The 23,308-nt window shown below is 36.5% G+C and overlaps 1 protein-coding gene across 1 annotated transcript in view; it reads left to right on the top strand.

Moving 5' to 3' along the window:
- The first annotated feature begins 7,943 nt into the window (after positions 1-7,943).
- Positions 7,944-23,308, top strand: part of LGMN (legumain) — a 29,842-nt gene continuing 14,477 nt past the window's right edge. The window contains exons 1-5 of the mRNA XM_007472561.3: positions 7,944-8,171; positions 11,369-11,525; positions 15,880-15,977; positions 19,801-19,882; positions 22,802-22,887. Of these exons, the coding sequence (XP_007472623.2) occupies positions 11,388-11,525; positions 15,880-15,977; positions 19,801-19,882; positions 22,802-22,887 (404 nt within the window). The 5' untranslated portion in view covers positions 7,944-8,171; positions 11,369-11,387. The remainder of the gene's footprint in view (positions 8,172-11,368; positions 11,526-15,879; positions 15,978-19,800; positions 19,883-22,801; positions 22,888-23,308) is intronic.

Here is a 23,308-nt window from a genome sequence, read left to right as displayed (position 1 = left end):
AAAAAAAAGGCATAAGCACATATCAGCAGTACCTTTGAAGATGTTCTCCTTTAAGAAGAACCTATTTTTATAATCACACAATTGACAGAATACCAGATCCTCTTACATTTCTGGTCTTACTGGAGAGGAGAGAGTGAAAGCAAAATAGCTAGTTAGAGGGTTAATGAAATAAAAAAAGTGAAATGTGATGAAAGTCAGAATTAGGGAGTAGTTGTGAGATTCAAGACAAGGAGTATTTATTACATACTTATTTTGTACCTTCTAAGCCCTGGGAATAAAAAGAAAATAAAAAATAGTTCTTGCCTTTAAGGAACTCATATTCTAATGAAGAAGAAAACATTTAAATAACTACATACATATACCATATATAGTGTAAATGGAGGGGTAATCTCATTGGGAAGAGTAGACAGAAGGGAACAAATGTGAGGGATAAGGAAATAGAATTGAAAAGACTTGGCAATTGATTGCATATGGTGGGCTAGAGATGCTGAAGAATCAAAGATGATTCAAAGACTATGAACTTTGATGACTAGCAGTATGGTAATACCCTTGATGAAAACTGGAAACTTTAGAGCTGCAGCAGGTTAAAGAGGAGCCAGTAATTAATTCAGTTTGACTATGTTGAGTTTGATATGCCTAGGAGGCATATAGATGGAAATGTCTAAAAATGATTTGGTGACATAAGACTGTAGGTTGGGAGAGAAATTAGGTCAAAGATTGCATTTGTTCTACTGGGATCTGTAAGAAAATTCTTTTTCCATTGTTGATCTAATTAGAAGTTACTATTGAGCAAGAAATGTCCAAGATTGTTGAATAAAGTTTATCTTGTTGCCAATAAAGTGGGGAATAAAAATGCAGCCTGAGGGTCTCAATTATACAGTCTTGAAGCTCTGTTTCTTTTTTCTTTGAGTTCACTTTTCAGAGAGCTCATGTTTCCTCCAAACTCAGAATACTCTCTGTTGATCATTTTCTCTGCCTTGTCTGTCCCCATCCTGACCCATCATCCACTTAACTGCCAGAGTGTAATTTTCCTAAAAAGCAGGTCCATGCCATACATACCCTCCTTACTAAACTCCTATTACCCCTAGGATTGAGCATAAAATTCTGTTTCGTTTTTAAGCTCTTCACAACCTGGTCCCTTCCTATCATTCCATTCTTTTTCCACTTCATTCCTTTTCATGTATTCTATAACTACATTACCTTTCTTGTTCTCAAACAGTCAGTCAGTAAACATTTATTAGATGTCTACTATGTGCCAACCATTGTGCTAATCCCTGGGGATACAAAGAAAGGTAAAAGACAGTCCCTGCCCTAAGAAGTGTAGAATCTAGTGGGGGATACCATATGCAAAGAACCATGTAAAAAATGAAATATATACTGGATAAATTGAAAATAGTCAATAGAGGCAAGGCACTAGAATTAAGAGAGATTTGGAAAACCTTCCAACAGTACGAGGGGCAGGGATTATAATGTGTAAGAAGACCAAAAAGATGGTGGTGCAATGGCTAGATTTTGAAGAGCTTTGAATGCCAAATTGGATTTTATATTTGATCCTGGAGGTTATAGAGAGCTGCTGAAATTTTTAAAGTAAAGGAGTGACATGTTTGGACCTGATTTAGACAAATCACTTTGGCAGCTGAATGAAGGATGGATTAGAGTGGGTCAAGATTTGTAGTAGGCAGATTAATCAGCAGATTATTGTAATAGTTCAGGTATAAAGATATGAGGACCTGCACTAGGGTCATGGTAATATCAGAGAAGAGAAAGAGGTATATGAAAAGATATCACAAAGATGAAATTGATAATTCTTGTCAACTGTAAGATTAAAATTAATATCCAATAACTCCAAGTATTACATTTTATAAAATTTATTAATAACTACTTGAAGTAGAAGAAATAGAAGAACAAAACCTAAGTATTCTAAAAATGGAGATTTTGATTAATATAGAGAGAAGGAATTAAGAGAGAGAGAGAGAGGAAAGAGTTAATTTAAACTGCTCTGGTTCAGGCTGAGCCAGGCAGGAGTTAAAGGCCTTGGCCAAAGGGACCTCCCCTGAGCCAAGGGAAAGGGAAGTCAGTTTTATCACTCACCATGAGACTGTCTCAAGGAAGCTGTCTGAGGGAGCTCCTCCAGGCTCGAGTTCCAGGATCAAACTGGCACCCAGGCTGCTCACAGGAAGTGATCAGTCAGATCCACCTCTCTGGGGAAAGACTCCCAAGAGAGGAAGTGACACATCCTATATAGACGGTTTTATATCACTTTCCTGCATCTTATCTGTACCAGTGGTAGCTTAGCTTGACTTAGGACAGCCCAGGGATCTGTCAGCTGTTTCTGCACATGCCTATCAAAGGCCATTCTCCTAGACACAATCCTTAAGTATGGGTGCAGACATTCCTGACCTTGTTAGACTAATGTGAATTTCAAAACTACTATACCCTATTCAGACCATTCTTTAGAAGATTGGATTTAGCTATTTCCTGATCAATAACAATAGAGATACTTGGAATAACAGAATCAGGTCTTAGAAACTACATTCTCCACCCTACTCAGTGTAACAAAATTAGGAAGGGCTGCAGCAAACTCAAGATTTAATTATTTGAGAATATGGCCTTCAACAGACATGTGCAAAAAAAGGACAGACCTCTGGGCGGTCCTGGTCAAGCTTGAGCACCATTGGCACATGTGAGACGCAGGAAGTGAGGTAGATAACAGTCTCTGGAGTTCTTGGGACTTCCTGTAAGGAGGGCTAGAGTTCAGTTCGAGGCTGGTGCTTGATTTTGGAGGAGCCCTACAGACTGCTTTCCTTCAGATTGGTCATGTGAGTGATAAGGACTGATCCCTTTTCTCTGCCTTGGCTATCCAAGGCCTTAAAGCCCGCTTTGGCTTAGCCTGAGCCAGAGTGGGTCTGAGTTAAACTTCTTTCCTTCGATCTCCCTTTTACCTTCTCTCTCTCTCTCTCTCTCTCTCTGTCTCTCTCTCTCTCTCTCTCTCTTTCTGTCTCTCTCTGTCTCTCTCTCTGTCTCTCTCCCTCTAATACTTTCTTCCTCCTGTTGTAATTAAAACATGTATTAAAAATAAAAAAAAAATTTGGCAGCTGACTTGAGTGTTTCATTTAGGAATTACATAAGTGAATTCCTTGACAACATTAAATTAATATATATCAGTCTTTTAAAGTGATTTCAATATCACACTAAGTAGGGTGGAGTAATGTAAAAGTACTACAAGACATTCCTGATTCTGTTAAACCAAGTATCTCCATTGTTACAAATCAGGAAATAGCTAAATCAAATCTTCTAAAGTAAGGTCTGAGTATGGTGGAGTAGTTTTAAAATTCACAGTATGACCACATGAAATAAAATTCTCCTGCTGTGACAAGGAAATCACTTTAAAAGACTGATATATATTAATTTAAGGTCGCCAAGGAATTCAGCTATGTAATTCCTAAATGAAAACTCAAGTCAGCAGTCAACCTTTTATGGAGTTTAATTACAAACAGGATGAAGAAAGGTATGAGAGAGAGAGAGAGAGAGAGAGAGAGAGAGAGAGAGAGAGAGAGAGAGAGAGAGAGAGAGAGAGAGAAAGAGAGAGAGAGAGAGAGAGAGAAAGGGGAGAGAGAAAGGGGAGAGAAGGGAATAGGGCTTAAATACCCCTTCTGTTTAGGCTGGGCCAAAAGGCCCAAGCCCTTAGATAGCTGGGGCAAAGAAAGGAGATCAGTCCCTATTACTCATGTGACCAAAATGGAGAAACAGTCTCAGGGGCCTCCACCTCCAGCTTCCTTCAGAGCAAGCTTCTCAGAGCACCTCTCCAACCACTCAGAGCCAAAACTCTCCAACCAACCACCCCCAGTCCTCAGACCCCGCTATCTTTAAGGACACCATCCCAGTTCCCTCCCCTCAGTTCTCACATCTACCAATCACTGTCCATGTCTTCCCTGTGCCAATGGTGGCTCTAGCTTAACCCAGGACCACCCAGAGGTCTGTGGCTTTGCACATGTCTGTTGAAGGTCATATTCTCAAATAATTAAATCTTGATCCTTTGCTACAGCCCTTCCTAAACCCTTTACCCTGAGTAGGGTAGAGATTGGAATAATTAAATTTTGATCTATGCTGCAGCCCTTCCTAAATCCTGTTAGGACTGAGTAGGGTGGAGATTGCAATTTCCAAGACCTGGTTCTGTCATTCCAAGTATCTCCATTGTATCAATTCTAAAATCAATCATGACTCAAAGAAATTCCTGTTCTATGCTTAAGCATAGGTCAAAGCCCTTTCCATTGTTCAGCAAAAGATTTCTGTCCTAAAGTAATCTTAAGAAGGGAGGAGGAGGAACTTTCCATGCCAATGGGGTTCACATTCCAATAGAGTTCCCATTATCAATAGGAAATTTTTCAAGTATGAAATTTCCCAATGGTGAAATTTCCAACATTTATAAGTCTAAGAAATTTTAAGGTTTACACTGCCTAGCACTCACCCAGCTTTCCCAGCCACAATCAGGGGAAAACAGAGAGAGCAAGGACAGAGCCACACAAAACTTATACCCTCCCTATGTTAGCACATAACATTGGAAGCTGGGAAGGAGAGTTCCGGGGTTCAAAATTGTAATTATATACAACAGATTAGATGTGGACATTATCTCCCCAATTCTGTCTTTTTCATTTTTTCCGCTGTAGGATTATACTCAATTTTTGCTAGAGAGTTATTCTTGGCTATAATTCTAGATCCTCTGTCTTCCAAAATATCATATTCAAGACTCTTTCACTTTTTTATGATTATGACTGCTAATCTTGTGTGATTCTGACTGTGGTTCCATGGTACTTGAAGTCCTTCTTTCTGAATATTTCCAGGATTTTTTACTGAACCTGAGAGTTCCAGATTTTGATTATAATATTCCTGGGAGTTTTCATTTTGGGGTTTCATTCAGAAGATAACCATGGGCTCTTTCAGTTTCTACTTGCCCATCTGGTTCTATATCTGGGCAATTTTCCTTTATAATTTCTTGAAATATGATGTTTGACTCTTTTTTGGTTTGTGACTTTTAGGTGATTCTTAAATGAGTTCTCAATTTATTTTTAGGTGATTCTTAAATGAGTTCTCCTCAATTTATTTTCAAGATTCAGTTGCTTTCCCTGTATTTCATCTCCCCCCTCCCCCTAGTCTTTTGACTTTGTTTTACTCTTTCTTGATATCCCATGAAGTTATTAGGTTCCATTTGGCCAATTATATTTTTAAGGAGATATTTTTTTCAGAAAGGTTTTGTAACCTTTTTTTACAAAGCTGATCATTCTTTTTGCATTACTTCCTTACATAGTTCTTATTTTCTTTTTCCCATTTTTCTTTTACTACTTTTATTGTTTTTTTTAACATATTTTTTGATCTTTTTAGAAATCTCTTTCTTCAACTCTTCTGGGAATTCTCATTGGGGGTTGTGTCCAATTTGCAATTTTCTTTGAGATTTTGCTTATAGATATTTTCAAGTCATTATCTTTTTCTGTGTTGTGTCTTGAATTTCACTGTCACTGTAATAGCATTAAAAACAAAAAAAGTTTTTTAACCCTTACTATCTGTCTTAGAATCAATACTTAGAATCAATAGAATCAATAACTTTGGTTCCAAGGCAGAAAAGTGCTAAGGACTAGTTAATGGGGGTTAAGTGACTTGCCAGGGTCATACAGCTGGGAAGTATCAGAGGAGAGATTTGAACCTAGGACCTCCAGTCTCTAGGGCTGGCTCTCAATCTACTGAGCCACCCAATCACCCCTGTGATCAGGTTTTGATTTGGCACATTTGTAGATTGTTGTGGTGGAGATATGTTTTGTGAGCTGGGCAAAAATACTGACTTTTTTGTCATCTTGATTCTGCTTTCGCTTCATACTTTTTCTTTTAATATCATAAAAAGTAATATAATTTAGAGTTATGCGAAGTTAAGTTGTTTGTATTCTTTCATTTGGTAGTTTCAGTATTTGACATGTTACTCGTAGAGGTAAAGAATAGAGCAAAAGGTACTATATATAACAAAATATTTACATCAGCACTTTGTATAGTAAAAACTAACTATAAGTTAAGCACCTATTAGTTAAGAAATTACTTAATCATTTCATCATTAAGAAATGTCCTTAATCAGAGGATCTCAAATTTTCTCAATTCACAAACTCCTTAAAAGTCTCATTAATTTTTTCATTTTGTAGCAGTTAAAATTAGTTTCTCTGCTAAAAGTATCATATTTTTATGAGGTTTATTAAAGGTTAAGAAATAATGAAAATACAAAATAAGAAAAGCATGTGCCTAGGAGGGTCAAATGGCCCATTCACTTACATCATGAGAGTCCGGTCTACTTGGAAGCAGAAGTAGGAAGAGAGACTCAGTAGGCTTTACAGCCAGTTTAAATAGAAATTCTTGCTTTCACTCAGGTGGTAATCTCAATGTTAATAGAGGGCATCCTGGGAACTAGAGCAAAGACTTCTGGGGATTGAAGTCCAGGGTTCAAATCTCCATTTTTATAATTTGATGTTCTTGGGCCAAAATAAATGCTTAATAATATAGGTCCAAATAACTTAATAAGCATTTATATTCTTTAAGAATTTTTTATTTATAACATTCATATTTTTAATGTTTTGAGCTCTGATTTCTCTCCCTCCCTCCAGCTTCTCCCCCACCCATTGAGAAAGCGAGCAATATATCAATTATACATGTGAAATCATACAGAATATATTTCCAGATTAGCCATGTGGTAAAAAAAAACAAGAAAAAGAAAATGAAAAATTATATTTCAATTTGCACTCAGACTTGATATCTACCACTCCGAGGTGGATAGCATTTTCATTAACTTCATTAACTTCATGACTTTTGAGTGGCTGTCTCCTATAATTGAAATGGGTATGAAGCTTTTCTCCACTTTACCCATGTTTACTGGTTTACTAGGCTTCCTTCAAATACCACTTTCTGAAAGACTATTTCAAGTCTTTCCTCTCCTCATCCCCTCAACTGCTACTGCTTTCCATTTGACGTTATCTACCACATGTATATATACAATTATTTACATTTTGTCTCTGTCATTAGAATGTGAGCTCACTGAAGCCAGAGACCATGTTTTTGCCTTTCTTTGAATTCCCTGCACTTAGCATAGCAGGAGATTCCCACATAGTAAGTGCTTAATATAATTCTTGTTGACTGTTGGAGACTGTCCTGTGTTGGGGATGCAAATATAAGCAAGGCAGAGAAGCTTAGTTTCTTTTCTTTTTTAGGTTCTTGAACAATGTTTATTGAATTCAGTGGCATTAGTATCCTTTCCTTACAATAAGCTCAATGTTCTAGTATTTTCTTTAATACATATACATTCACACATACTATTCAATATATCCCAATTACATGTAAATTTTTTTTTGATGATTTTTTAAAAGTTTTGCTTTCCAAATTCTCTCTTTCCCTCCTGCCCCTGCCCCATCTCTTGAGAAGGCAAGCAATATAATGCTGATTATATATGTGGAGTCCGGATACAGATTGAAGCATACTTGTTTTTTTAAATGTTTCTCATCATTGCACATGTATAAATTATGTCAAGTCATTTGCCTTCTCAAGCAGGGGGGGAATGGAGGGTGAGAATTTGGGGCCACAAATTTTAAAAAATGAATGTAAAAAATTGTTTTTACTTTCAATTGCAAAAAACTAAAACAAAGCTGTTTAAAATTTTTTGTTAAATTTTGATTGAAAATCCATAACAGGATCAAAGAACCATACTAGTTCTATCCAATTTCGGATCACCACTCCCAGTGATCCCATGTCAACTCCCACAGGGCCGCCCACTATCAACTAAATACCGTCATCCAGGATAACAAGCGACCTGCCCAATCAGAAATCTCCAAACATCCCGTCGCACCCCCGGATTTGTAGTCCTCACACTAGCTATTGGCCTTTTTAGACTCCGCCCTCTCGTTGGATTTCACCAATAATCTTCAGGGGTGAGCGTTGGGGCGGGGGTCTGGCGCCTCCTTAAAGTCCCGGCGCCAGGACGACCTCCTGGTTCCCTCAATCACTGCAGAGCGGAAATCCGGACCTTTAAGAAGGGGAGCTCGGGCCGGCAGACCGGTTAAAGTACTAGGGCCGCGCGTCGCGCCGGAGATTTTTCTCCGGTCTGACGAACCCCGCGTTTACGCCGTCGCCGCCTGGAGCAGCATCAGGTAACTAATCTTCGTTAGGCTCCACCGGGGCTGTTCTCGCCCCATTACTCCCCGCTCCCGACCTCCCTTTGGACTCTCACCCCCGGGCCGGGAGGGAGAAATTAGTCTTTTCCCCCTTCCAGTGGCTGCTCCCTGGGATTTTCCCCGTGGCCTCCTGGGGAGTTTTCCCCTCCTTTTCCGAGACTTTCGGACTCAGTCGGGAGTTTTTGAGGACACTTTTCTTTCTTTCCCTTCTGTTGGGAAGGTTTGGGAGGAACCTCGGGACCAAAGTCCCCTTTTTACAGAGAAGGAAACTGAGTTCCGGGGAAATGAAGCGATTCGCCTAGTCGGAGGTAGTAAGAACCTGGGTTTGGAACGCGGCTCCTCTTGATCGTAGAGGCTTTTTTCCAATGAACAGGCATTTATTTTCTCCCTTCCCCCGCCTTAAAATGAATAATAAAAACCAGTTTCTTGTAATAAATAGTGCATAATCAACCAAGATCAATTCTTGCCTCAGCCATGTCCTTAAAAAGAAAGAAAAATGTGTCTCATTCTGCATGTTGACTCCCACTTTTATCAGAATGTGGGTGGTGAACCTTCTCAGATCCTAGCTTTAATCAGATATTATGATTAGTCTTTCATAGTTGTTTGTTTTTGTAATGTTATCATAGGAATTGTTCACCTGGTGTAATAGTTTTCTAATTGGTCTCCTTTCTGTCACTGTCCACACAGCTGCCAAAATAACAGCTAACATTTATATAGCGCTTAAAATGTATCAAGCACTGTGCTAAATTGTTTATCTCATGTGATCCTCATGACAACATGAGGACTAGGCGCTTAGTGCCATCATTTTACATTTGAAGAAACTGAGACAAACAAATGAAATGGCCCAGGGTTACAGAGTTCTTGACCTCAGGCTCAGCTTTCTGTTCTATCATTTTTGTTGTTCTGGTGGAGCATAGTACACCAGTATTGTTCTGGGCTTTTCTTGGCACAGATATTGGATTTGCCATTTCCTTTTCAGTAGATTAAGGCAAACACCAGGGTTACACAGCTAGGGACTAGTGGTGCTCTATTCACTGAACCACCTAGTTGCCCATATTTTATCATGATGCTTCCTTATTCAAAAAAATCTCCATATTGCTTCAAAAGTCTTAATCCCACCTTTAAGGCCTGATACAATCCTGTGCACCCTTCCAGTTTTGTTTCATATTATTTTTGCTGGACTCTGGTACAGCAATACTGGAACTGTTAGCTGTTATCTAAACTTGACACTCTTCCACCCCATAAGTTTCCAAGAGCAGCTTGGAGTCCTACATCAGTCCTTACCTTCTTTTGGTGTATTTAAAATAGCTGTGAATTGGATATTGTTAGTATAGTGCAAAAAGCATTATTTTTGGAGTGGTGTCACTGAATGGAGAAAAGGGAATAGATTCCAAGGGATGCTGTGGAGATTAGAAATGACAAGATTTAGTAACCAATTTTAGTGAGAATGTTAGGGTCCAGGGGAATATCTTTTCACCTTATCCAGACCAAATGATTATCATTTATACTTTTTTTTTAAACCCTTACCTTCCATCTTAGAATCAATACTGTGTATTGGTTCCAAGGCAGAAGAGCTGTAAGGGCTAGACAATAGGGGTTAAGTGATATGGGTAGGCAGTGTCTGAGGAGATCACATTTGAACTCAGTGCCTCTCTTCTGTGGGCCTGGCTTCTAATCCACTGAGTCACCTAGCTGCCTGCTACCATCTAGTATTCTAAAAAAGATATAGCCTTGTTTTATTTTGCTAGTTCATATAACATTTTCTCCTAATCTGAATTTATTTTAAAGGTAGGATTTAAAAATTTTGAAGATAGTAAGTAATTAGAGGTTTGATCTAGTAGGGACATCAAATTATGCAGACATTAGAAATGACAACAAGATATTTACCATTGACAACCACTCCTAAAAATAGTTATTTTTGAGACTATTTCTCACTGAATTGAAAATTCTGAAATTAAAATCAGTTAACAAAGCATATAGGTAATTTTTAGATCAGTTCCCTAACCTCCTCTCAAAGCCTTCCTTTAGGGGGCAGCTGGGTGGCTCAGTGGATGGAAATCCAGGCCCAGCGATGGGAGGTCCTGGGTTCAAATTTGACCGCAGACACTTCTTAGCTGTGTGACCCTGGGCAAGTCACTTGACCCCCATTGCCTAGCCCTTACCACTCTTCTGCCTTAAAACCAATACCCAGTATTGATTCTAAGACAGAAGGTAAGAGTTTAAAAAAGAAAAAGCCTTCCTGTAAGTTCGGTTCAGCAGCCCTTTATTTCCCACCTGAATGTACTGCTTGTTTTAAGACTTCTTTACCAATCATTATGCCCCCTGGCCAGGTACCCCTGCCTTTTAAGTTTCTTTGTGTATTCTTTTTGTTCTTCCTTGGGTATTTTTAAAGGGAGGCTTTGGGAGGAATCTTTGCTCTGCCCTCTAGCCCTCCCAAGAAGAGAGAGGCAACTGAGTGTACTACTAAGGTCCAAGTACAGAAACTGAAGCAATCCCATGATGATGATGATGCTGAGTTTCCAGATAATAAGCTTTTCCCTGCCAGGAGCGATAAATTTAGAGAACCACAAATTATCATTGTTATATTTTATTTTAATTAATTTTGACAGTATTTCCCAGTTACATTTTAATCAGCTTTAGGTTATCCATATTTAGGAGCTTGACACCTTTGCCTTGTCCTTACACCATTGAAAGCATAAGGTCTGACTTAAAGAAACATTCTGATATTTTAATTTAGGTCAGATTTACATTGCACATTAGCACACATGGATATTTTCTAAGACTTCTAAAATAGCAATCATTTTAGGTGTTTAAATTAGAATGAGTTTTGCAGGAAATTGTATTAAACTGTAAGTAGGACATTGTTCCAAAAGAACTACTGAAAATTACGTATCAAGGAATGCAAAATATTTTCTGGTTTTGATTTGATAATGAAAATATGAGTAGCCTCATGAACCCTCATGTATAATGAAAATGAGTTGTCTGTAATTATATGGCAAGTAAAATGCAGAGTTTGAGATAACTGTTACATTGAGTATTCTGTCCATTGTGTAGCTTAAATACAGGATTGGTTTTTTTGACACAATCACCACTGGATTTGGGGTGTGTGTGAAAAATATATATTTGTCATTGCTTTTTGACTTGAATATTTTATTTCCTTTATGTCTCTGCAGTGTGAGTCTAAGGAACAGAATGATTTTAAAGACAATTGTATTATTGGCTGCTGTCCTTGCAGTTAATACTCTCCCCTTGGGTGATCTTGAGGATGGAGGCAAACATTGGGTTGTTATTGTGGCAGGCTCAAATGGCTGGTATAACTACAGACATCAGGTAAAAAATGACATTGTATTCATTATCGTATTTGGAATATGTAAGGAATCATGGAAGTTGTTGAATATTAGATTTTTAAGCCATTTGATCTAAAATTCTCATGAATGAAACTTATTTGTTAAGACAGTTTTCTTGTCTGCCCTCCTATCCCTCCCCAAAATTGACAGACCAGCATGATTTATTGCAAAAGAGTGTAAGACTTAAAGTTGGAAGATCTAGGCCCTAAATCTCTTTGGTGTTTCTAGCCAACTATGGACTTGAGGCAAATCGGCAAATCACATTTTTCTCCATAAATGTGAACCTTGGGAGAGGCAAACTCTTAACTTCCCTGCCAGGTCTAATGTTCTAAGATTCCTAGATAAATGTTTAACATTTGTTTCCCAATAGCTTTGCCTCTCTTCCTCCAATCCATACTTAAATTATAAGAATATAATTAAGCAAACTTATTTAAATATTAGCATTTTGAGTCATTGGCTGTAGCAGTTCATTATTCACAACTTTTCTTCTCCTGAGGGTTAGTGAGAGGAGACATACTGATTCAGATGTGTGAGGGGCAGAGCTGTGCAAAATTTATATCCTCTCTACTTTAGCACATAACATGAGAGAGAGCATGGGAAGCTGGGATTTAGAGTTCTGGGGAGCAAATCCTCATTACACATAGACGAGCTCTCCTCCTGAAAACAAGAACAAGAGTCCTTAATTCTTAGGAAATTGTCAGAAATGACCTAAGGATAATAAGGACATGGAACATTTGTTTTTTAAAATTATTTTTATTGATTTTTTTTTAGTCTTTATTGTTATTTCCAAAGATGTCATACTTCCCTTCCCAATCCAGTGAGATATTCCCTGTAATGAAGAAAAGAATTGGGGAAAGCAAAGTTTGGCAAAACCAACCCACTTCAACTGTCTGACAATATAGTTCTGTATTGCTATGCCTATATGACTATGAAGATAAATGTATATATGTAGATAGACACATTTAATCATGAATGTGAAACTCCTCCCAAACATCTTTAAAAAAAAAAATCCTTCCATATTAGAATCAATACTATGTGTTGGTTCCAAAGCAAGCAGAAGAGCAGTAAGGGCTAGGCATTAGGGTTAAATGACTTGTCCAGTGTTACACAGCTGGGAAGTATCCGAGGAGGTCAAATTGAACCTGGGACCTCCTGACTCTAGTCCTGGCTCTCAATCCACTGAGCTCAATCCAGCTCTACCCCCTTAGATATCTTATAGAGGAAGTAAGTGAACATGCCTTGTTATAGGAAATCATATTGCTGTGTCAGGCTCCAGCACACACTATTTATAAAAAACTGTTGCTATAGCATTCTTTTTGTTGAAAATTTAAAGTGTTCTGCACTTTTTCTAAACTTGCACAACTACCACATTTCTGGAGGTTTCCATTTTGAAGGGAAAAGTATAAACAAAGGCATATTTACAACAAAATCCAATGTCCTTTACACTAAAACTGGTTATTGATTACCTAATGATGTTTCCCAGCATTGGTTTTCTTTTAAAACAAAAGATGATTCTGAAATCTAAAGCAGGATAACTTTCTCAAGTGATTACTGTACAAACTCTCAAAGGATATAATGTTTTTCAAGCTATCTTAGAGTAAACTTTTTTGTTCTTGTTCCCATTCTGTCAACTTTTAAATTTGGAGAGAACGTTGTTTTACTACTAGTTTACCAAAAAATTTTTTTTAATTGTGAATACCAAAAAGAGTATTTTCATTAATTCAACAGTATCCTCAACAAAATAATTCTATATGAAATAATCTCCATTTAATTTCTTCAAAAATAAACATTTTTATGTTAAAAAATGCTCTGCTTGTCTCTGCTTCCTTCTATCCTTTTCTGTGCCTTTTAAAAAATTAAGATAGGCTTCTTTTTTGGTTTTGCTATTGCTTATTCCCCACTAGGAAGGAAAAAAAAACCCTTGTAGAAATAAGCATAGGCAATCAAAACGGATCCACAAATAATTGTTAAAAATGCCAGGCCCTGTACTTTGTGTTCTGTTTCCTCCTCCTCCCCCCAAATAACCTTTCTTTTTTTTCCCTACACCCAGTCCTCTTTGTTCCCTGTTGTGTTTGATTTTTTTCTATACCAAATTCTATATTCAACCTTCCTTTGTCTATATCAGATAACTGTGAAGTTCATGTGATACCTACTCATTTGGATAAATTGAACATCCACTCCCTTCTTCCTCCTTTGTATTCTACTGTATTTCTTTTATTCTCCTTTTTGTTCCCCTCTTCAAACTTTTAGAACCAAACCAATCTACCCCTCAGACCCATCTTTCTTAATTCCTTCAATATTCTTGAAAATTAAGGTTCTGAAGGGACACATTTCTTTTTTCCCCTTTTAACCTATGAGCACCATATAGCTCTTTACAATTTCTCAAATTTACTTTTTCTGGGTTTTTTAGCATCTTGGGTTTTAGAGTTCTTATTCCACTCTGATCTTTTCATCAGAGATCTGAAAATCCTCTTTTCCTTCAAAGCTTAAATTTCCCCTCATAATAGTCTGCATTCCAAAATAGTGCATTCCAAGATCTTTTCTTATATAGTGTTTAAGTTGCTAGGTCTTTTGTGACCCTGTCTGTGATCCTTTGGTACTTGGTACTTTCTGGATGCTTCCAGTATTCTTTCTTTGATGTGGGAGCTCTGGTTTTTGGCTCTGATATTCCTGGAATTACCTTTTTTATTTTGTCCTCTTTGTTCCAATAAGTTTTAATTTATGATTTCTTGAAATGTAGTATTCTATTTTTTTGAAATCAAGTTTTTAGGGAGTCAAACGATTCTTAAATGATCTTCCCTTGACATACTTTATAGGTCACTTTTTTTGGATGTTAAATGTCTTACTTTTTTTTATTTTGTTGAACTATTTCTTGCCATCTTAAGGATCCATTGGTTTGTTTGAGCTACTTTAATTTTCAGAAAGTTTTTTTCTTGGGGTAAATTTACCACTTTCTGTTATTCTCCTTCTGGTTCTTTCCTCTAGAGCTTCATTTCATATCTCTTAGTTAATTTCTTTTAGATAGTCAAGTAGTATTGTATAGAGTCCTTTTCCTTTTAGAATCTCTGCTTATAGCTGATAGAATTTTTTTCCTTTTAGGGAAATCTTTAGATTTGAGTTAATTTTTGATAGTCGTTGCTGGTTTCTTTTTCTTACTCATCTCTCCAACTTTAGCTGAGTTGGGGTTTTATTCCAGGGCCTTGGGCTGTTACCAAGTTGTGCTTTTGGGTGATAATGATGTCATACTGGGATTATTGCTGGATTTTCAGGGCCCTCTCTATGTCAAAACAGTAATAGAGACCTCAGACCCTTTGGGCCTGAGTACTGTAGTGTTAGTTGATACTCAGACTTCCTGCCAAACTTGGGCTTTCTCAGAGGATCCCTCCAATATAGCTATTTCTGGACATGTAGTCTTGGAGTCTACACATCCGTCTTTGATTGAATTGGGATACTGCCATGTATTGGTGCTGGCTTTGCTTGGAAAATTCCCTTCCCCATTGTCCATATGTGCTGTTTTTTGCTCAGTATTGAGGTAGAAGTCTTCACTTAGGTGTTTTTTTTTTTTATTTTTATCTCTCGATCTATTATTTGGGCTTGTTCAAACTTCAGAATTTTGTTAAAGTAGGTGTATGGAAGCTGAGAGGTTCACCATGTGTCCAGGCAGTCATCTTGACAAGAATGGAAAAAATAGACTTTTGTGATGCAGAAAGACTCCGGAATTATTATAAAAATGTTTTAGGTCAAGAGACTCATATCTTGATAGTAGTCACCTTCATGAGACATACATATCATTAAAAAAAAAAAGATTCTTCCATAGGGCACTCAAAATGGAAATTTTTAAGAGCCTTTTTCTCATGCCTTCCCTATCCATGTAGGTACATAGCTTCTTGGTTGACGCCAGAGAGTTTTAGGGGATGCATTTAAAGTTAGTAAGAAATTGTTACTTGTGCATGAGTGTGTGTGTGTATTTGTACAATCGTTTATACTAAAGTTACTCTAGTATACTAAAATCACTGCTTGATTTATAGAGGTTTTCTGAGACTAGTAAAATAGCATCATTTGTAGAATAACTTATAAAACCCTTTATCACCTCTCCAGTCTTCCTCTACAGCTTCTAATATAATTTTCTAGCACAAGTCTGATCATATTACAGTCCTTTGCCTCTTCACTTTTGTTCCAGCCAGTCTTAAAAAATAGCTAAGAAATGCTTGTTGGGATTGAATTAGTGTTAAAAATACCTTAATATTACTCAGTAATACTTGCTGATACATAATGTTTTGATTATATCATTTAAACTGAAAAATGATACTGTGAGACTCTAACTTGTTCTTTTCTAGGCTGATGCCTGCCATGCATACCAGATTGTTCACCGAAATGGGATTCCTGATGAACAAATAATTGTTATGATGTATGATGACATTGCAGAGGATGAAAAGTGAGTAGGACATTCACAGATTTAAGAGATCTTTTTACACTAACAAATATAAAAATGGTATAGAAAATCACTTGTAGTTGAGAATTTAAAATTCAGTAACATTTCTGTCATCAGAGATTGGCTTTAAATATTGGGAACAGAAGAGGAATACCTTAAAAATGAATCCTGAGCTTTCAAAATAAGTATCAGAGAGTTAATACACTGCGGTGTTAGGACTTTATTCTAGAGCCCTTTTTTTTTTTTTAAATCCTTACCTTCTGTCTTGGAGCCAATACTATGTGTTGGCTCCAAGACAGAAGAGTGGTAAGGGCTAGGCAATGGGGGTAAAGTGACTTGCCCAAGGTCACACACAGATTTGAACCTAGGACCTTCCATCTCTAGACCTGACTCTCAATCCACTGAGCCACCCAGCTGCCCCCTCTAGAGCCTTTTAAGTAATTACGAATAAGTATGTTTTCTCAATTCAAAGCAAATTAGAAAAAGTAAATGGGAGAAAGGGTAGCTGCTAGATTCAGACACAAGGTAGCAAAAAATGACAATTGACAGTTCAAGGAAAGAGACAGAAAAAACAACTAAGAATTTAGAATGAGAATTAGGGTGCACCTTGAAGCACAGCAAGCTAGGACCATTTAGTGTATGAATGAAGTCAAACAGACTTGAAAAGTATTGCTGTCTTACAGAAAAGTGTAATCATTTATTCTGGAAAACTGGAAAAGATGGCAGAAAATAGGTTAGTTAAACATCTTGTACTACATATAGCAGCTCTGAATAAATACTTGCCATATAGTGTATAATATGGCCACATATTCTAAAATTAGAGGAAAATAGTGGAAATATTTCACAACCATAGATAATAGGGAGAATTCTTAAAGCAAGTGATGTAAGAGATCATAAATGAGAAAAGTAGATAATTTTGATGACATGAAATTGAAAGGCTAGGATAAGAAATAGGCTTTGGGGGAGTCATATGGTTGTTGACTATTATAGGTACGTATGTATGTGACAGTGGGTGAGTCATTTCTCACAGGTTCAGTTTTTTTTCTTCTGTAAAATTAGGGAGTTGTACTGGATGACCTCTAAGGTCTTTTCTAGCTCAGGTGATAAATGTCAAGTAAAATGATCTCTATTTTTGGTTTAGACTTGCCAGGAGGCATCTTTTTTGGCTACTAGTATGATAAATTAAGGGGTACAACAATGTTCAAAACTTAATATCTTAGAATTTCACTGATTAACTAAGGCTAATCAGGTTGTGCTGGTACTCGTTTCACTTAACAGTTAAGAAAAGGTAATTAGCCAAAAATTCAATGTCGATTCATTTGAGTATGGCTTCCCTGACTGTGGCTTAGGTTGGTTTGCTGGTCAAGTCTTAGGAGACAGCTGGAGCTTCTTAAAGCTTTTTATACTTAGGTGTCCAGAAAGCCATGTCACTAGTTTTAGTGTCTTGAACTCATCAAAGTTTGAGAATAGTTTTAGTAAATTACAGCAAAAGAAATAGTTTAGTCTACATGGTTGGGAACATGGGTAAATATGTATCTGATTATGCCTTATAACAACATTGTTTGTAGTTGCAAAATTTAGTATATGATGGTGCTATATTGTATCCTACTTGACAAAAATTAAGGCTGTGTTTAAATACCTAAAATGCAGAACCCTTGTGGATTGTATTATATAGTGAGTTACTAATGCATTTCTTTCTTTTTTTAATATTTTTCTCCAATTCCATATACAAACAAGTTTTAACATCTAAAAAAAAATTTTTTTAGTTCAGAATTCTTTCCTTCCTTCCCTCACTTCCACCCTTTTTCTTCTTCCCTCCCTGAGTAATCTGATACTAATTTTACATGTGCAATCATATAAAACATTTTCCCATATTAGTCATTTTGAGGATGAGATCTCAATTTAAAAAAAAGAGAAAAGTGAAATATAGTATGTTTTGGTCTACATTCAGACTAGTTCTTTTTCTGAATGCAGATGACATTTTTTCATGATTCTCTGGGATTGTCTTGGATCACTTGCTGAGAAATAACTAAGTCATTCACAATTTGTCAAAAAATATTGCTATCATTGTGTGCAGTGTTCTTATGGTTCTGCTCACTTCATTTTGCATTAGTTCATGTAAGACTTTCCAGGTTTTCCCCAAACCATTCTGCTTGTGATTTCTTTAAAAAAAGCAAACAAACAAACAAAAAATATATATATATATATATATATTTAATTAATTAATTTAGAATATTTTCCCATGGTTACATGATTCATGTTCTTTCCCTCCCCCCACCTAGAACCAATGAGGAATTCCACTGAGGTTTACGTGTATCATTGTTCTAAACTTATTTCCATATTAATGTTTGCAATAGAGTGATCATTTAAAGTCAACATCCCCAGTCATATCCCCATTGAACTATGTGATCTATCATATTTTTTTTTCTGTGTTTCTACTCCCACAGTTGTTTCTCTGGATGTGGATAGCATTCTTTCTCATAAATCCCTCAGAATTGTCCTGGGTCAAGGGGCAGCTGCAGCTGCGTAGCTCAGTGGATTGAGAGCCAGGCTTAGAGATGGGAGGGCCTGGGTTCAAATTTGGCCCCAGATACTTCCCAGCTGTGTGATCCTGAGCAAATCACTTGACTAGTCCTTACCACTCTTCTGCCTTGGAACTAATACACAGTATTGATTCTAAGGCAGAAGGTGAGAAATTATCCTGGGTCATTTCATTGCTGTTAGTAAAGAAGTCCATTATGTTCGATTGAACCACAGTGTATCAGTCTCTGTTGTACAGTGTTCTCCTGGTTCTGCTCCTTTCACTCTGCATCAGTTCCTGGGGATCGTTCCAATTCACATGGAATTCCTCCAGTTCATTATTCCTTTTAGCACAATAGTATTCCATCAACATCAGATAACACAATTTGATCAGCCATTCCCCAATCGATGCCCCCCCCCCATTTTTAGTTTTTTGCCACCACAAAGAGTAAGGCTATAAATATTTTTGTACAAGTCTTTTTCCTTATTATCTTTTTGGGGTACAAACCCAGCAGTCGTGTGGCTGGATCAAAGGGCAGGCAGTCTTTTTAAAGCCCTTTGGGCATAATTCCAAATTGCCCTCCAGAATGGTTGGATCAATTCACAACTCTACCATCAATGCGTTAGTGTCCCAATTTTGCCATATCCCCTCAAACATTTATTACTTTTCCTTTGCTTAGCCAATCTGCTAGGTGTGAGGTTGTTTTGATTTGCATTTCTCTAATTATAAGAGATTTAGAACACTTTTTTCATGTGAAAATTGCCTATTCAAATCCTTTGACCAAATTTATCAATTGAGGAATGGCTTGTTTTGTTTTGTTTTTCGAACAATTGATTTTGAGAAATTAGACCTTTGTCAGAGGTCTGCTTGTCATTTCTTAAGAGTAAAATAGTGTTCTGTTACAATCCTATACCACAACTTGTTCAGTCATTCCCCAATTAATGGACAGATAATCCCTCAATTCCAATTCTTTACTACCACAAAGAGAGCAGCAATAAAATTTTTTGTACAAATACATCCTTTTCCCTTTTTTTATTTTAGAATCTCTTTAGGATACATACATAGTAGTGGTATTGCTAGATCTAAGGATATGCACAATTTTAGAGCCCTTTGGGCATAGTTCCAAATTGTTCTCCAGAATTTTGATTGGATCAGATCACAACTCCACCAACAATACATTAGTGTCCCAATTTTCCATAATTCATTTCTCTTAAATGGATTTGTCATCTTTGGGATGTCTTTTATGGTTTTGTTTACATTATAAAATTGAACTCTTTGAAATAACTACTCAATTTTTTTTTTCAGTAATCCAACTAAAGGTATTATCATCAATAGACCTAATGGCACTGATGTGTATAAGGGGGTCCCAAAAGACTATACAAAAGAGGTAAAATTATTTTTCTACCACTGGTTCAAATGTCTTATTTTTCATGTAGGTAATATTTTCTTTTTTCACGTTTATCAAAACATGAGATTAACTTCTTATCAGTATTTTGTCTAATAATGGTATTTGTAACAATAGTATAGAAGTTGGGAGTTTACTAGAGAAATGTTAGAAAAAGTTTTGAACACTTAAAAGTCTGTAGAATTTTGTTTGATTTTAATGTTATTAATTCCAACTAAAGCCCTATGGAAATTGAGGTGATAGGGATGGGGTTATTCCTAGTCTATAATGAGGATTAGGAGGATTTGGGAAATGTCAGTCCTATCACAGCTGTTTATGTTTATGTAAATACCATACTTCTTTTAGGAAATGTAAATAATCAGGTCATACATAGGTAATCTAAACAGTATTTTGAGTGTCAGTCTCATCACGTTAGGTCCAGTGGAATGATTCTCAGTTCATGTTGTATGTTTGTTCCAACCTTAAACATTATTATATAATTTCTAAATTAATTAAAATGTGTATTATACATTTAAACCCACATATTTGTCCAACACAGTTTCTATTTCTGATTTTCCCCTCCTAGCATCTCAATTGTTTTCTCTTTTTCTTATGTCTTGTGATTAGAATGTCTTTTGAATTTCTCCATATTGACCATATAGTTTTTGGGGGAGCCAGTGCTTGTTCAGGAGGTAGATGCTCTTTGGCCAATCCTCACTCAGTCTCATCTGGTGGTTTGGATTCAGATCCGGATGCATTAAGACACTCAGACCAAATAATTTTTTTTGTTTCTGTTATCTTTATTAGTCCTTAATCAACTTCTTTCTTTTTTTTTTTTGAAGTGAAAAATAATATTTAATTAATTTAGAGTATTTTTCATGGTTACACGAATCATGTCCCAGTTTCCCCCCCCTCCCCACCTGCCCCCATAGCTGACAACAATTCCACTGGGTTTTACTTGTGTCAGACCAAATAATTAACAAAAGACACAGTAATCTAGCATGGCTTTTCTCATCTTATTACAGTGGTGATTCTCATAGCATTTGGATATTGTCAGATGTAAAAGAGTCCTTGTTTTTAGGTGGGAATGAACAAGCATTTATTAATTGCTTACATTGTACAAAAGCCCTGTGCTAAATTCTAGAGGCCCTGCTCAAAAATTTTAAAAATAATTTAATATGTAAAATAAGGTTTTAAATGCAAGTTGGATGGCTCTGGCCTTATCAACTCTTGGTGAATCAAATCTAAGGTGTAGCTTCCTTGCCTTTTAGGGAAAAAAAAATAGGCTCATCTATATTGCAGGAATATTGGCAAATACTGCTCCTATCATTAAGGCCAAATTTGTCTCAAGTTCCTTATGAAGATTGACATGTTATTTCTGAAAATGTAGCTTTCTGCTGTATTATTATTTGGAAATATGAGGATATTTTTTAGTTGCAGAGAGTGGACAGGGAACCCCCAAGCCAATATGCCAAACTTAAAAATCACATAACCCATTAATAAAAATTTTGAACATGCACCCCAGTATCTCCATAAATAGTTTAAAATTATATATATATATATATGCTTTGATATTAATAATTATTACATTATAAAATGGAGAAGAAAGGACATTTAAAAGGCTGAGATAAAAATGAAATATTTGCTCCTATAATCATTAGCATTCAATAGGGGTTTATTGAGCCAGGGAATGATATGGTCATACCTGCATTTTAAGAAAATCACTTAGGCAACTGTATGGAGGCTGGATTTGGAGAGTGAAGAGACTTGAGGGAAGACGTCTAATAAAGAGGATATTAATAATCCAAGGGATAAGATGCTGTGTGAGCAAAGAGAAGTGGACATATCTGTCTCTTCAACAATTCTTTGAAAACATGGTGTTAGGATTACTAGGATTAGATGCTAAAGGCATTATTGGGAGGGTAAAAAGGTATATATTTATAAATATTCATGGAAGCTTAGTTTGTAATGACAAAAAACTGGACAGAACACAAATGAAATGATTGGGAGAGATGGCTGAATAGGTAGAGTGATATTTGAATGTGATGGATTATATTATGTTAATAAAGATTATTAATATTGGAAATGTAAAGAAAAAAGGGAAATTTATGAAGAGATAAAGAGAATAATATACATTATTGTTACATTTTTAAAAATAGCCACAAAATCAAGTGCAAAAGTAACAAAGTAAAACTAATCTGTAAGGAACTCCTAAGCAGATGTTTATATTAGTGCATATGTATAATTTGCATTTTTAAACAAATTGCAGGCAATTTTGTGTTTGTGGTTTTGCACATAATTTTTTAATGCATTTTGTTTATTTAAAATTTTTGCTGGTGGTGGTAATTAAATAGAAAATTTTTAAAATTTGGAAATAAAAAGAAGATGTGGGGGTGAGAGCAGCATTGAGGATGAGCCCCCCTGAGCTTATAAGTTTAGGAGGGTGACTTCCTCAGCAATAATATAGGGAAATTCATAGGGTCAAATTTGGAGGTGGGGAGAGAATGAGGTCTCTTTTGAAATAGTTTGGGATGCTTGTCAAGGTCAAGATGTCTAATAGGGAATTGGTGATGCATATTGGTGTTCCAGAGAGATAATATTATAGATACGGGTATCATCTGCCTAGAGATGATAACTGAATATGTGTAAAGTAATGAAATCTTCCAGTGAGAAGACTCAAAAGAAAGAGAGCAGGACCAAGCCTAATTTACAAGGGTGGATCTTGGAAGCAAAGATAAGGAAGAAAGGTAGTAGGGAGAATGTGATTGCATTGGACCCTAGCCCCACAGTGTCAGGAATGATAAAATGCCCCTTCATCCTGGGGGGAGGGGGGTAGTTCAGGCCATGGCCCTTCTTGTGGTACAGGCAGTGAGAACATTGATCTTCCACTCTGAATGATGCCATCTCTTCTTTTTTACCCAGAATGTTACTCCAGAAAACTTTCTTGCTGTCCTACGAGGTGATGCTGAAGCTGTAAAGAATAAAGGATCAGGGAAAGTTTTGAAGAGGTAATGATTGTTTTGTGGAAATCTACAAGCATTTATTAACAAAATTAAATTCTGGACTAAAAGAGCTGCTCAGCTGGAAGGCTGAGCTCTTGTATTTCAGGGCTGCAATCTTGGCCATGTTACCCAATCCCTGACCTTTTACTTTCTTCTCATCTTTACAGTGGGCATACCTTACTTCTGTTGCCTGCGCCATACTTAGAGAGAGCAGATGGCATATTTGGATCACTTTATACATGTCAACCACTACTATTGTTTATTCTTAAATAGTTTACAGGTACAAAAATAGTTTAAAGAAGTTAGAGCCAGAAAAATATCTTGGTTGTCTGGTTTGGTTTGCCTTTCCTTTTTTTTCTCAACACTGTACAGGCCTGAAAATTCTGTAAAACCCTGTCTTTGTAATCTGTTTCCATAGTGAGTTACC

The sequence above is a fragment of the Monodelphis domestica genome, chromosome 1, assembly GCF_027887165.1.
Source record: "Monodelphis domestica isolate mMonDom1 chromosome 1, mMonDom1.pri, whole genome shotgun sequence".
NCBI lineage: Eukaryota > Metazoa > Chordata > Mammalia > Didelphimorphia > Didelphidae > Monodelphis > Monodelphis domestica.
Note: the sequence above shows the minus strand (reverse complement) of the source record. Positions and strands in the feature narration are given on the sequence as shown.